At 37.4% G+C, this 14,722-nt stretch overlaps 1 protein-coding gene across 2 annotated transcripts in view; it reads right to left on the minus strand.

Moving 5' to 3' along the window:
- Positions 1–14,247, minus strand: part of SAMHD1 (SAM and HD domain containing deoxynucleoside triphosphate triphosphohydrolase 1) — a 68,250-nt gene extending 54,003 nt beyond the window's left edge. For both annotated transcript variants that reach the window (XM_063090593.1, XM_063090584.1), the window contains exons 1-4: positions 13,975–14,247; positions 10,343–10,409; positions 6,419–6,491; positions 499–659 (exon numbers count right to left, since the gene is read on the minus strand). In XM_063090593.1, the coding sequence (XP_062946663.1) occupies positions 499–659; positions 6,419–6,491; positions 10,343–10,409; positions 13,975–14,179 (506 nt within the window). In that variant the 5' untranslated portion in view covers positions 14,180–14,247. The remainder of the gene's footprint in view (positions 1–498; positions 660–6,418; positions 6,492–10,342; positions 10,410–13,974) is intronic.
- Between the last annotated feature and the right edge of the window lie 475 nt (positions 14,248–14,722).

Below are 14,722 nucleotides of genomic sequence, written 5' to 3' on the forward strand. Positions count from 1 at the left end.
AAATGAGCTGGTTTCAAAGAACAATTCAGTACTAAATAGGGGGCTGGTTGGTTAGCTCAGTTGGGTAGAGCATGGTGTTATAACACCAAGGTCATGGGTTCAGATCCACATACCTGCCAGCTGCCAAAACAAAAACAAAAACAAAAAACTAGGGACTACATGAAAATTTAATGATCAAATTTATAAATTAGTTTTATCAGTAACGAACCCTATTAGCTTTTAAATAATATTTGAACACAAATATTTTATCCAACTGACCTGTCAATAGACACTTTCATTATTTTTCCAGGGAGGATCTGAGGTGGCTTATAAGAATACATGAAATAAAATTCAGAAAGGTAAATCAAAAGCTTCAAATTTCTCATTTATAAAATAAAGATACTATCACCATTTTGTAAAACTATTTATTCTCTAAAAGATAAAACAAGACAATTATTTTACGAGTCAGAGGAGGTACTTAATAACTGCAAGTTCCCCCCACCCTCCACTCCTTCTTACCCTAGGCTATGCTCAAATCGATTGTGCGAAGCTCCTGGAAAAACATAATAACCGCCTCCCAGCTGTTTAATATACCGAAGACGCTGAAATTGAGGTGTATCAATGATTTGGATGAGGAGAGGGTGGAACTCAATGTGACCATGGACAGGATCATTAATTACCTAGAAAATTATGTTTAAATTAATATGAGGAACAACATATAACTCCATCTAAAATGTTTGTGCAGCCATTCCTAACCACAAAGTCAAAGTATTTAATTGTTCAAGTAAGACTACTGCTAAAGGAAACGACAAGATATTAATATCATTACCTTATTTAGGTATCATTACCAGACAGATCAAGTATATTGGATCTGGGTATATTTTACTTCTTCCTAATGGATTCTAATAACAGAAAGATAAGGGTTTCAATCTTTTTATTACATATATGATTTATTAGGCTTTATTATTTTTTAAAAAACACATTTATTCATTCTTCTCACTCATATCTACTTGATAATTAAGAAGTACCCCCAATTCCATATCTAAATTTTAAAACAATAATAGCCAATGCTATTGAGAACCCTGAAATAAGATGCTGAATTGACTTCCAAGTCATTAAAGATAACATTGTAAACACAACACAAGAATTGAAAAAACTACACAATTATTATTATTTAGAAATTGATATGATTCCATTAGACTTTAACTAGTTAGGCTTTTTTATGCTGGGCGGTGGGGCCAGTGCGGGGATCTGAACCCTTGACCTTGGTGTTAGAACACCACACTCTAACCAACTGAGCTAACCAGCAGCCAATGAGTTAGTCTTATATTCATTTAAATTTAAACACACTCATGCAGATCATATAGTCATGGGTACTGTATAGATCCATTTACTATAGGCACTGTGTCTAAATTTTTTTCTAAATGTATCTGTATAGTTCCCACGACTTATAAAGAAAGAAAGAGGGAGGGAGGGATGAATAAATGAAGTACAGAGGATTATCAGGGCAGTGAAACTATTCTGTATGATACTATAACGGTGAATACATGACATTATGCATTTGGGGGTTTTTTTGGCTGGCCAGTACAGGGATCCCAACTCTTGACCTTGGTATTATAACATCGTGCTCAAACCAACTGAGCTAATTGGCCAGTCCACATTATACATTTGGCAAAACCCATAAAACTGTACAACACATGGAGGAAACTCTAATGCAAAACTGAATTAATAATAAATCAATATTGGTTCATAACTGTAACAATGTACCACACTACTGTAATATGTTAATAACAGGAGAAACTGTGTGGGGAGGGTGTGGGGGGCATGAGGACTATCTGTAATATCTGCTCCATTTCTCTATAAACCCAAAACTGATATAAAAATAAAGGGGGGAAGAAAAAAAAAGAGACAGAGAAGTGAAAGGGAGTGAAAGAGAAAGAAATCCCTCTAACCATAAAGATAAGACATCATATATAGGAAAGAAAAGTTCTATAGTATTTAATGTTACTCAGAAATACTTAGAAAAGATAAATTTCACAATTATTCATTACTCTAAGCTTAAACATGAGCTTCAAATATGGAGATAAATATGAAGATTTAATATTCCTCTATCCACCTTTAAATAAAGAGAACCTTTTAAAGAGAAGACTAGAGAATAAAAAAGGAATCTGATAAAGTGTCTAATATGGAGAATAAATGCAGGAAGAGAACCCCAATTCGTGGTTAATTTCCCAAATGGAAGGAATGCCTCTATCTTGAGGGTTCTGGGAGATTAACCCCTTTTCGGGGCTTCTCACTGCTCAGAACAGATGGGCTTTGGGTCATCTTTGGCAGCTCCATCACCCAGGGGAAAAGGGGTGACAAATCCATGGGAGGCAAAGCAACAGTTGGTGATAAGGAATTAATTTCCTTTAAAAATAGTTGAATTCAATTTGGGTACTGACAGCTTGCGTCAAGTAATGATTAGAACTTACAACTTCGTTAAACTATGTACGTACGTTAACAAAGAATAGATATATGGTTGATGTCTGGTGATTATTAATTTTTTTCATCCTGCTCTATAAAACTACTTTATGATTATTACAAACTATATTGAGGTTAGTCACCTAAAATAATACACCAGGAATGATGTCAAAGTATCTCAGGAATAGAAGGAACCATGAATGTCATAATTCAATTCTGTGAGTATCCTTATCAGAAAAGGAGAAGTTCCACAATTTTTAAATATTTAAAATTCATACACTGATCTATTCCTTCCCCCTTACACAAGATCAGTGTAACTACCACAGACAAATGAGAACCTGTTATTAAAGATTATCAAATAAAAATTCTATAATCTACTTTTAATCCATTTAAAGGCCTAAAAGCCTTTACTGTAAAATTTTCAGGTTGTAATAACTGTTCTTAAAACATTTATTTCACCCTAAATATGCTAAAAGAAACTTTAGCGACCTCATAAATTAAAATCTCAGTGAAAATTATTTTTAACTTAGTTAATGTCATAACACACACACATACCGTCTCCCTTTTCATGTCAAATGCATCATAAACACTTTCTCATGTTTTTATAATCTTAATAATTACCATTTTAATGGCCCCATTTCATTAATGAATCAACATTTTTAAGCCATTCCCCTAACGTTGGGCACTGACTTGTTGGGAATTCTAGTTACATTATTTCATAATCTTGTCCCAGATCTTAGTGTGCATAGGTGATATTAAATCCTATCATTCTTTAAAAACTACTGTTATTTTTGTTCTCAGTATTATTTAATACGAACTACTTCTTATACAGTCACGTGGTTTACTTGTCACTTTTAAAGGCTATATGATATCCATCCTATTGTGTTATTTGCACAGAAAGATGAAACAATCCTATTGTCTATTAAGCATTACTGTATATGCCAAGCACTGGGATTAGAGATGAGTGAGCCACCATTCCTGCTCTCCGGGAAAGATAGTAGAATCTATTTCGAGAGTATGGGGTAAAGAGAATGGAGAGAAAGAAATAAAAGGAGTGGACAGTTCTATCCAGAAGAAAGGGGAGAGAGAGCCATTAGAAAAGGATTCAGAGGTGGGGATTCTATAATCTAACGCATACAAGAGGACTTCAAAAAGTTCATGGAAAAATAATATTAAAAGATAATATGAATCTTTTCATGAACTTCTTGAAGACACCTTGTATTAGGTAAGAATAGGTACATAAAGCAGGCTTCTCTCTCTCTTAAGGTTCACTAATACATTTGACAGATTAGTGCCTATGTGTTAAACACTGCACTTCCTCCTCCTGTTCTACAACCCCGGCTTCAGAGGCTAACTGAACTAAATTTATCCTAAAGAAAACCATGCCAAGAATAAGAATGGTGACCTTGGGTTAGGCAATGGCTTCTTAGCTATGACACTAAAAGCACAAGAGACGAAAGAAAAAAACAGATAAACTGGATTACATCAAAATTAAGAATTTTTGTGCTCCAAAGATCACCTCCAAGGAAGTAAAAAGACAACCCATAAAATGGGAAAAAATATTTACATATATATCTGATAAAGACTTGTATCCAGAATATACCAAAAAAACCTCTCAAAACTCAAATTAGATTGTGTGTGCTTAAGGTTGGCCTGTTAGCTCGGTTGGTTAGACTGCAGTGCTATAACACCAAAGTCAAGGGTTTGGATCCTTGTACTGGCCAGTCACACACACACAAAAAGATTGTGGGTGATTAAACAACATTATGAACTTTCTAAAAAACACTGACTGTATACTTTATGTGAGTGAATCATAAAGTATGTGAATTATATCTCAATAAAGCCATTTAAAAAAAAAAGAATAAAAGGTGCACACCAAATTAGGGTAGGAATCTTTGAGAGCTGTATTTAAGTAGGGAGCTAGGTCAATTCTTTGTTCAACTGCACTGATGAAGCTAAAGTCATTTAAGGTACTGATTTCGTTACTAGACAGTTACTCACTGACTAAAATACTTAGAAGCTTTAAAATTTATTATCAACAACTGTAATTTATAATTTGTAAATGAAAGACTGGCCAATTAGCTCAGTTGGTTAGAGTACAGTGTTATAACACCAAGATCAAGGATTGGGATCCCTATACCAGCCAGCTACCCAAAACAAAACAAAACAAACAAAAATATATATAATTTATAAATGAGGTTAAACAATTTTCTGCTTTTAATGAAAAATAGAAAAAAAGAATAAAAATGAGCAATTGAAACCAATGATCGCCTTGAATATTACTTCAAAAATACCTTTCTGTTGCAACATGTTATTGTGAAAATGTGATTTCAGAGGTCACCTGAGATTATCTCTTCTAATGAAGAAAAGTCACCTTACCTATGCCCTATCTGAAGAGAACACCCTATGCTGCTGCTATTGAGGAAGTACAAAAAAGAACACAGGACAGCAACTTTCTTCTAACTGCAGGACAAGATACTTAGATACCATCTTTGACATGTGACTATGTTATTTACTTCTTCATGAAGATAATAAAGTTTTTTTTTTTTTTTTTCTTTTTAAAAGATGACCAGTGAGGGGATCTTAACCATTGACTTGGTGTTGGCAGCACCACGCTCTCCCAAGTGAGCTAACCGGCCATCTCTATATAGGGATCCAAACCTGTAGCCTTGGTGTTATCAGCACCGCACTCTCCCGAGTGAGCCACAGGCCGGCCCTGATAATGAAGTATTTTAATATCAGGTAACTTTTTCAGAAAGAGTTGGAATTTGATATTCTTTTTTTTTTTTTGACACCTAGCTGATACAGGGATTAATCCCCGGACTTTGGTGTTATTAGCACCATGCTCTAACCAAACGAGCTAATCAACCAACCCCCTAAATTTTTTCTAACATGATTTTCAATGGAAAATAAATCTACTAGCTTGCAAATGTAAAATAAAAATAAGTATCCTTTGTAGGGATCTGAAATAACACAAATGCTATATTTTAAATACATTTAAAAAACACTGGTGAAAAATCCAAATGATGATGATGATCATGCAAAAATTGCAAAAGGAGAGTGAGATACCCTACACCTTCTTCCAGATCTGAAATTAAGTTTTCTTGACCTTGGGATGTCAAGAATGTGAACAATAAGGTGCATTTCCTGTCATCAAACAACCATGAAACATTCCTTTAAGTATGTTATTAGAATCACTGAAGAGCTTGTGAAAAATGCACATTTCTGAAGCTCTACTCTAAATTTCCAGAATCTTTGTGGGGCAGGAAGGGGGTGGTTCTGAGCAGTTGAATGCTTGCTGTTAAAATGACTCTTGGGACTGAAGTCTGAACAACAGGGCTTTTGACATCTGAAACGGATTGGGGGAGAAAGAATAAACAATTATTGATAGATTCAACTTTAGAAATGTATCCACCTTCCGGATTAATATGGCATAAGAAAGTTTACCAAAACTGACAAAATTTAGTACAAGTTTAAAAGTTACTCTATGACTGAAGGTTACTAGGGCTATTTGTGTCGATGTAGACAATTATAAAAAATATTATTATAAATAAAAGTTTTAGGTTACTTACGGTGCAATGCCATTCATATAAGTTTAAAAACACGTAAAACAATACTATATATTGTTTATGGATATATATAAATATGTAGTAAAAGTAAAAAATATTCATAAAGATGATAAACACCTAATTCAGGATGATGCTGGGGAAGAAAGGATAGACAAAGAATGCAAGAGGGGTACAAACAGGCCTTCAATAGTTGCTAATATTCTATTCTAAAAATAACAGATTTGAAGCAAATTAGGCAAAATGTTAAGATTTGACAAGCTAGGTAGTGGACTATTCATGCTTTTGTGTATGCTTAACACATCTTAGTTTTCCTTCCGATTTAAATACATACTCTGTGCTCATTTAAATGACTGAGTTATATTACTTTACATTTAAAAAACATGATAACAAACTCAAACTCCTCTTACCTTCGGTGCATCGCTGTGAGTTTGACCCAGTTGTTGGATATCATTAAGCAGCTTCCTCCTCTCCCACAAGGAACTGAAATTATAAAAGGATAAACAAATCTATCATTATTTGCTTAACAATAATCACTGGAGTATATAATAGTATATAATCAACTCAAGGTTATCTACACTAAAAGAAAGAGAGGTTTGATTGGGATCAATCAAACATACTTCTAGAAATTCTCACCTTCCTTTGCTCCTTCCTGCTGAATCCAATGGTTCTGACCTTAATCCTCTTCTCTCCTGGTAAACTCAGACTTCAACATCTCCTATGTCTCGACTGAAAGCTCAATTTATACTTCAAACTTATTTTAACCAAACTGAAGTCAACACCTACTCTCATAATCCTGGATTGACTTGAGCACCAGGTATGACTCAAGCATGAATCAAATATATATGAAGGTTGTCAGTAACCCCCATGCAGTTTTGAGAAAGACTATTTTGGTTTTTGGCAGCTGGCTTGTAAGGTGATCTGATCCCTTGACCTTGGAGTTATTAGCATCAGTTCTAACCAAGTAAGCTAACCAGCCAGTCCTTGAGGAAAAATTTAACAGGAATTAAATTTGAACAGGTCAAAATCCTGTATATCTCTTCATCTACAATTACTAATTTGTCCAGGCCTCACACTTGACTGAGTGTCAATAGAAATAGCAGGGCCGGCCCGTGGCTCACTTGGTAGAGTGTGGTGCTGATAGCACCAAGGCCATGGGTTCGGATCCCATATAGGGATGGCCGGTTAGCTCACTGGGTGAGCATGGTGCTGACAACACCAAGTCAAGGGTTAAGATCCCCTTACCGGTCATCTTTAAAAAAAAAAAAAAAAATAGCAGGAAAGGGGTTAGCCTATACTAACCTGATAGCTAATTAGAATGAAAAAGAATCTTTTGTTGGAGTCCTAGACAGATTTGGAGTCAGAAGCCCTATACTGGCCTGAGACTCATGGTAATAACAAAATCTAAGAATGATTTTATTACAGCTGATAAATAACTAAGCAGCATACCTTATATTTTTCTATTTCCCTCTCCTCTGCATCAGTTTCACATAACAAGCACAACACAAAGCCAGGTGTCAAGAAGTACTTATAGGTGGCTATAATGACTTAGATTAAGGGTAACCACACAGTTGAGCATCACTAGGAGTCAGCACATAAAATACCATACCTAAACTAACCTTGCTACTGCCCAGTATTTCTCTGAACTGATACTCAGCATTCATCACAATGAAAACCCAAAAAGAAACTATTCATAAGGAAATCACTGGTTAAAGTATATAAAAATAACCACCAAAAATTTGGGTTTTTGTTTTGTTTTAGTACAGACTGTGGCATTAAATAAAGATTTAAAGTAGTCATGGGCCAGGATACTTAGCTATAAGATATTCTTTGTGTAGTCCAACATTTCTGAAATCTAATGCTTCCTACAACTGATATGTACATTTAATGTAAGAATGTTTCTTATTTCCTAGAAAAACCTTTAAAATCAATGGCTGATCATAAAATTAAAGGAATTTAAGAAGTGTTTGTCTAAACTGGATTTCCCCTAGAAAGCAGAGTCCAGGACAAGAGCTTGGATACAAGTAATTTACTTTGGGGAATTAACTCTCAGAATACGAGTGGGGACTAGGGAGGGTGAAAAAAAGAAATGAGAGAAAAACAGTACAAAGGTATATTAACAAGTTGGCTGCAGTGGTATTACTGTGAGTGACTAGGGCTGATTCCACGGGCATCATCTGAGGCAGCACTGGACAGCAGAACTTCCTGTGATGGTGGGAATGTTCTACATCTGCTCTGTCTAGCACAGTAGCCACTAGCCATAAGTGGTCACTGAGCACTTGAAATATGGCTAGTGTACCTGAGGAATTAAATTTTTAACTTAAACTAATTTTAATTAATTAAAACACGTAGCTCGTGGTTACTGTACAGGACAACACAGCTCTACAGAGTCCTCCAGAATCCATCTCAAAGTTATGAGGTGGGCACAAGAGGTGTGCCAGAGAGTTCCTTCTGGAATTTTGCCTATTTTGTTCACTTATCTGTCCCAAGTTACTGGAAGAATGCCTACTACATAATGAGCCTTCATAAATATTTGTTGAATGAATCAATAGTATTTGAGTTCACTAAGAACTATATGGTTCCCTTAAAACAAATTCCATTTAGTTCAAATAGTAAGCAACTTTTATACACAAGAAATAGGTAGTAAGGGGGACTTTGAGAGGACTGAGGGGGCTGAAATGAAAGAGCCAAGATGAGGTCCTTGAAGACTCTGATCCAAAGGACATTTACTGAAAGTCACTTAAATATCCTAAATTGATCTGTTTCATAATGTTTCCATTGTCAATTATTAAGCAATAGTACATGAAGTAATTCAGTATGATCCTTTGTTTTGATTCATTGGTTACTGTTACCACAAATAACATTTAGCTAAGTGGGATTCCAAAAGAAAAGACCATATTTCACCACTGTTGCCAATTCCCTAACTGAAACAAAACCTCCACTTTAAGGAATATTTAAACATTGGATCTTCAACTGAGATATTATTTAAAGTGGCCTCATTGGAATACAGACTCTAGGACCTGTAGCTGTATAGGTGAGGGTACTTCAAACAGTTTGAAACTGGCTTGAACTGGTATGTATTGGTATGTTTTCTTTGTTCTAACCTACTTGAATGAGATATTTTACAGAGCTCATTCATCACTGCCTCATGTCTGCCACAGATGACCTTCCAATGAACCTTGTCCTGCTAAGGGGACAAAAAGTCTCTTATAAGCAGAACCAAAAGGAAATGACCAGGACCTATGGACCACAATTAGAAGTAAGGAATGCCTTAAATTGTTACAGGATGGGCTCAAAAGAGAAAGACTGAAATTTCCCCAATTCCATATTCCAAATATGGAATTCCCCCAATCGAATTTGCCAATCCCACAGTTTATGACATTTTATGATCCTACTGCTTGACTCCCAACTCTATAAAACTTTGCCTTGCTTTCTGGTCAGGAAGACAGATTCGAGTTCTGCCTCCTGTCTCCTTGCTCTCGGACCTGGCAATAAAGCCTTTCTTTTCTCAAAAACCAGTGCCATAGCATTGGATTCTATGTGCATCGGGCAGTGAGCCTTTGCTTGGTAATAAGTTCATAAAAAAAATAGAATTAAAAGATAATACAAATCTTTCCAGGAACTTTTTGCAGCACTCTCATGGGTGTGGGTGTGTGTTGTATATAAATTTATTGAGAGCTAGTCATATACTTTGACATATATTTACACATATTGTATGTAATACAACATACTTTATATACATTGTCATTATTATTATCCATTTCACAGGTGCAGAAACTGAAAGGTTAAATAACTTGTCCCAAATCATACAACTAACAAGTGCCAAACTATTCTACATAGCATCTTTAAATATAATACCAGCGATACAATCCAAGCTTAAGATAGATTTAGGAAGACCTAGAAACATGTTCCAGATGGATTTGTAGCCTTGATTTTATTGACAACATTTTTTTCCTATCGTTTTTTATATATTTTCTGGTGTGTACAAGGGTACTTTGAAAAGTTCATGGAAAGATTCATATTATTTCTTAATTCAATTTTTCCAGGAATTTTTTGAAGCATCCTTGTATAATTCAATTATCTTGAACTTGAGAGTAAAAAGTTGGTCATTACAAACTTCGTAAAATCTTGTCAGCAAAATTCTTTAAAATAGGAGTCACCAGTAATATTGAACACGGGAATTGCAAAGCAAAAACAAACAGTATGCAGGGGATTCTGTTTTAAAACACTTCATAGATTTAAAATGAGGACAGTTAGTATCAGAGCTCTTGGGCTTTGTTCCTCAAAGGTGAAAGAAGTATGTTTAGTTACAATGTGAATTTTATCATTCCTACCTTACTCCAAGATTTTCAAGGTGAGACTCATCAAGATAGGGCAGTAATGAGCCTGTGATTTTCTCTTCTATGAAGAAAGGGGGAAAAAAGACAAATTCAATATTTACAACATATGCTTTTTAATTTCTTGCAATTTGAATCTAACAGAATTTACTTAGATCAACATTTATTGAGCAGCCACTACTTGACTGTGCAAAGTACCACCCTTTGATTTGCTACTTGTAAAGTCTTAATTTTAATTAGATAACTAAATCAAGAAGCATTTTTTGATAAATCAGGTGAAAATTCAAAAATTATTTGTGTAAATGACTCACAAAAAAGACCACCTGCAAAAAGTAAAGTGAAACCTAACTGTGGGATTTTGCCAGGTCAGCAGCTTCTTCTCAAACAGGTAGGGTTTGGGGTGGAAGTAGGGCAGGAAACTTACACGTCTATTGTTCTTACAATCATCAGGTTAAAACCATAGCCTGAGGAGTACCCAGAGTTTTGAAAAATCTTCTTGGAAAACATGCAATATACTGTTTTGAGAAAAACAATATATACAGTTTTTTTTTTTCCTTTTCTTGTTCTATACCGTTCTAGTCCTTCCTGACTTTAGATCCCAGAAATCTGAATTATTTTCAAACAAAACCCTTTCTGAAGGTAACAAGAGAAAATGAGGAAGTAGTTTTAAAAAAAATGTTTATATGTAAATGGTATATTTTGTATTTTTCTATCATGAAAAATAGTCATTCAATGTAAAAAAATTCCAAGCAATATGTTAAGAAAAAAAAAGTATAAAATATCAACTCACTTAAATCCTCTTAATAGGTAAACATTGTTAACATTTTGGATAACACCATTCAAGACATATCTATGCAATTTTGTAATTTCATATAAATGAGATTATGTTGTCTCATAATCTATTTTTCACCACCCAACATGTCATAAACATCTTTCTTTTGTCAATTATTAAAGTATCTACCATTTTCAATGGTTGTCTTGTATCCCACAATATAGATGTACCATAATATCTTCAACCAATTTTTTTTTCTGGACCTTACTCTCCTCATCTCTAAAATGGGTATAATTGTACCTATGTCATAGAGTTGTAAAGATTTCACAAAATAAAACGTAAAGTGCACAGAACAGTATTTCACACAAAGTAAACACTCAAGTGTTAGCCATCACAATTATTTATTACTATTATTATTGATGCATACTTAGGTTTCTACTTTTTTGCTAATTACAATCAATGGTTAGAATAATCATCTTGAATATATATTTTTGGACATATATCTATAAATTCCTACACATGAAATTCCTATAAGTCAAGATGTATTGCTAAATTGTCTATTCTTGAGCCAACTGACACTTCCATCAACTTTATTAGATTACTGATTTCTCCTATTATTAATCTTTTATATATTTTCCAATATAAATCAAAAATTGGTATTTTTTAAGTTACTGTTAAGGCTGAACATCTTTTTCTGTGTTTATTGGCTGGTTGTCATTGGTCTGTTCTTGTGTTTTGCTTATTTTTCCACTGGGTTTTTTCTCCACTTGCTCTTAATTGATTTTCTAACATGGGTTATGTTCTCCAATAGTTTTTTATAACACTTGTTAAGATATAGCAGGTAGAGCTGGCATGAGTTCTGGAGTCCAAAAACCTAACTTTGAAAAATCCAGTTCTGGTTTTTTCTACCAGTGTGTCCTTTTGAAAGTTACTTAACGTCTTTGGGCTTCTCACACATCATCTGTAAAAGTGTGGATCATAGCATCTAATTTCAGGATTTTCTTGAGGCGTTTTGTTCCATAATATCGTGCTTTTTGTCAAATAAAAACAAATCTGGACTTAGAGACTTTAATCAGAAAAAAAGGTTATTGCAATGGAGAGAAAGCGCCAATCTCAGAAAATCTGCAAGCCTCTCAAAATCAAACAGGAAAGGGTTTTCTTTTAAAGGGGAAAGGAATGGCAAAGCAGAGATAAGCAGAATCTTTGCAAAGGAAGCTGGACAAGCAAGAGGAAACCACCAGTCAAGTCTGAGAGGACACTGACCAGGTATGGTCAGCCAGGTCCCAGGAGAATCTGACTAAGGGGGCATATTACACTTTTTTAGTGCTTGTTCAGATATGGGGGGCAAGTAAGAGTTCAGGGGCTATAAGGAAAGAGAGAAGCCTAATTTAAGTTTTGTTAAGGCAAAGCAGATGGTAAGACATCAGCAACTGGGAACACTTGGTCAGTTTTCACCAACTGAAAGCACATAGTGTCTTTCTCTAGCACTAGACTGAAGGTTCAAGAGAACACAGATCATTCTGGAAGCTGATGAATTAATCTACAGAACACCACTGAAACTGCCAACAACATGGCCAATTACATTTTAGAGACAGAAAACATAAAGCTACTTCACCCCACCTGTTGCTAATCAAAGAAAAAATTCCGTTGGGAAAGTGAAAAAGGGAAAGAAAAAAAAAAAAAAGAGAAATACAATTTCCCACACGCATTCAAGCTATCTTTAGGTCCTGAACCACTGAAGTTCCTCAAATCCCAGTCTCCCACCTAGACAGACAGGGCTCCATCCCACAATTGCAAAAGTGTGCCGAATCTGCAAATCCCTACCACCGAAGAACGACTTTCCCATTGGAACACCTAAGAGGTTAAGAGGGGCGTTAAGCTCACACCCACGACAAGAAGCTTAGATTTTCAGCTTTTTGAAAGTGGATGATGCGAGTGATGGATGCTTGAATATGAACCAGTAAAGTCCTAGAAAACTCTGAACCTACACACTTCCCCATGTGATGTGGCCAAGTTGTGCAATGCTGGGAATTCAGTGGTTAACTGAACAACTGAACAAGTGTTCAGATTTAGGAAGGGAAATCGCGTTTAAAAAGCAAAACATGATCGATCATTACCAAGCTTTGCAAATATAATCAACAAACACTTATTAAACCCTACTAGGATACTATGGTAGGCGGAGGGAATTCAGAGATTAACAAAACAAGGTCCCTCCCCTTTAGGAAAACCTCAAATTCAGGGGGGAAACAAAAGCGCCAGAACACACTTTCATGTGGCAAATGTTCAAGGAGCTGCGGTTAGCACAGAAGGGTCTTCCGAGCCTGGTGGGCCTGAATGACAGGAAGCATCCGACCAAAGTCTAGGGAATACCTTCCTCTAACTAAAAAAAGAAAAAAAGAAAAAAAGAAAAGGAGGGGGGGACCCGAGTCTCGACGGTGGGGTGTCAAGTTCCTGAAGAAACCCACCAGAGCAAGATCCAAATCTACACTTGTCCCTCCCAGGTTCACCATCCCCAGCGCCCGCTCCCTCCCTATACATTCCCAACCCCAGACGCCCCCATCTCTCCTTCCTCCGTCACGGAGTATCACTCCTGGACGCCACCAGACGCAGGTCCACCCTCCTGGGTGCCTCCCGCCAGGTTTCCCTTTCCCGCCTCGGCCCCTTCTCAGGAGGGCCCTCCGCCTCATGTCGCCCCTCGCACGGCGCCCCCCGCCGCTGGGGTGCCTCCCGCGTCAGGTCTCCCTTCTTGGCTTTAGTTCTCTTGCGAAGTCCCCTCCCTCAGGGAGCCTCAGGCCTGGCTAGCTAGCCCCTGCCTCGGGTCGCCATCCCTCGCCCCTCAGCCCCCCAGCCCCGCTACCTCGGAAGTTTTTCAGCACTCCGGGCTCTTTGAAGCCACTGCGCTTTAGGAAGGAGCACACCTGCTCTGTGTCCCAGGTGCGGCGGTCGGGGTGGAGTTCCGGGCTCGGGGACCTGTCTGCCGCTGCGGAAGTGTTTGGTGGGGTTCTCGAGCTGCCATCGCACCGGGGCCGCTTAGAGGGCAGCTCCGAGTCGTCTCTCTGCATGGCTGCACCCGGCGACCGGCGCAGCACACCCAAGAACCTCGATGCCCGGCCCGCACGCAGGCGCACTGACAGCCCAGCTCGGATTGCGAGTCCGCTCAGCATTGCTGGCCTACTGGCCTCCCGCGCAGGCGCAGTGACAGTTCAGCCCTTGGGGCCAAGCAGCCCTGCGGCTCTAGCCCGCAGGCCCCCTGCGCAGGCGCAATTGCAGTCCAGTCGTCCTTAACCCCGCCCGGGCGTTTACGCGAAGGGCGGTATTAGGGGCGGTGCAAATAAGACAGGGCGAGGCAAATGTACTCCCGCCGGGGACCAATGAGAAGTCCGGCCACAGTTGGGAATAGGGGCTCTTCTGGTTAATTGATGGCGCCCATCTCCAAATGAGTACCCCAGACCTCCCCTTGGCCAGGTTTCAGATGCTCCAAACTTAAAGGTCGTTAGGCAGCCAGCACCTTCCCAATGAAGAGAAAATGGGCAAGGGGCTGAACTGGAATACCCTGGAACGATTCCAAACCTGATGCAAGGTGTCTTCTGGCATTTCACAATTTC

The sequence above is a fragment of the Cynocephalus volans genome, chromosome 1, assembly GCF_027409185.1.
Source record: "Cynocephalus volans isolate mCynVol1 chromosome 1, mCynVol1.pri, whole genome shotgun sequence".
NCBI lineage: Eukaryota > Metazoa > Chordata > Mammalia > Dermoptera > Cynocephalidae > Cynocephalus > Cynocephalus volans.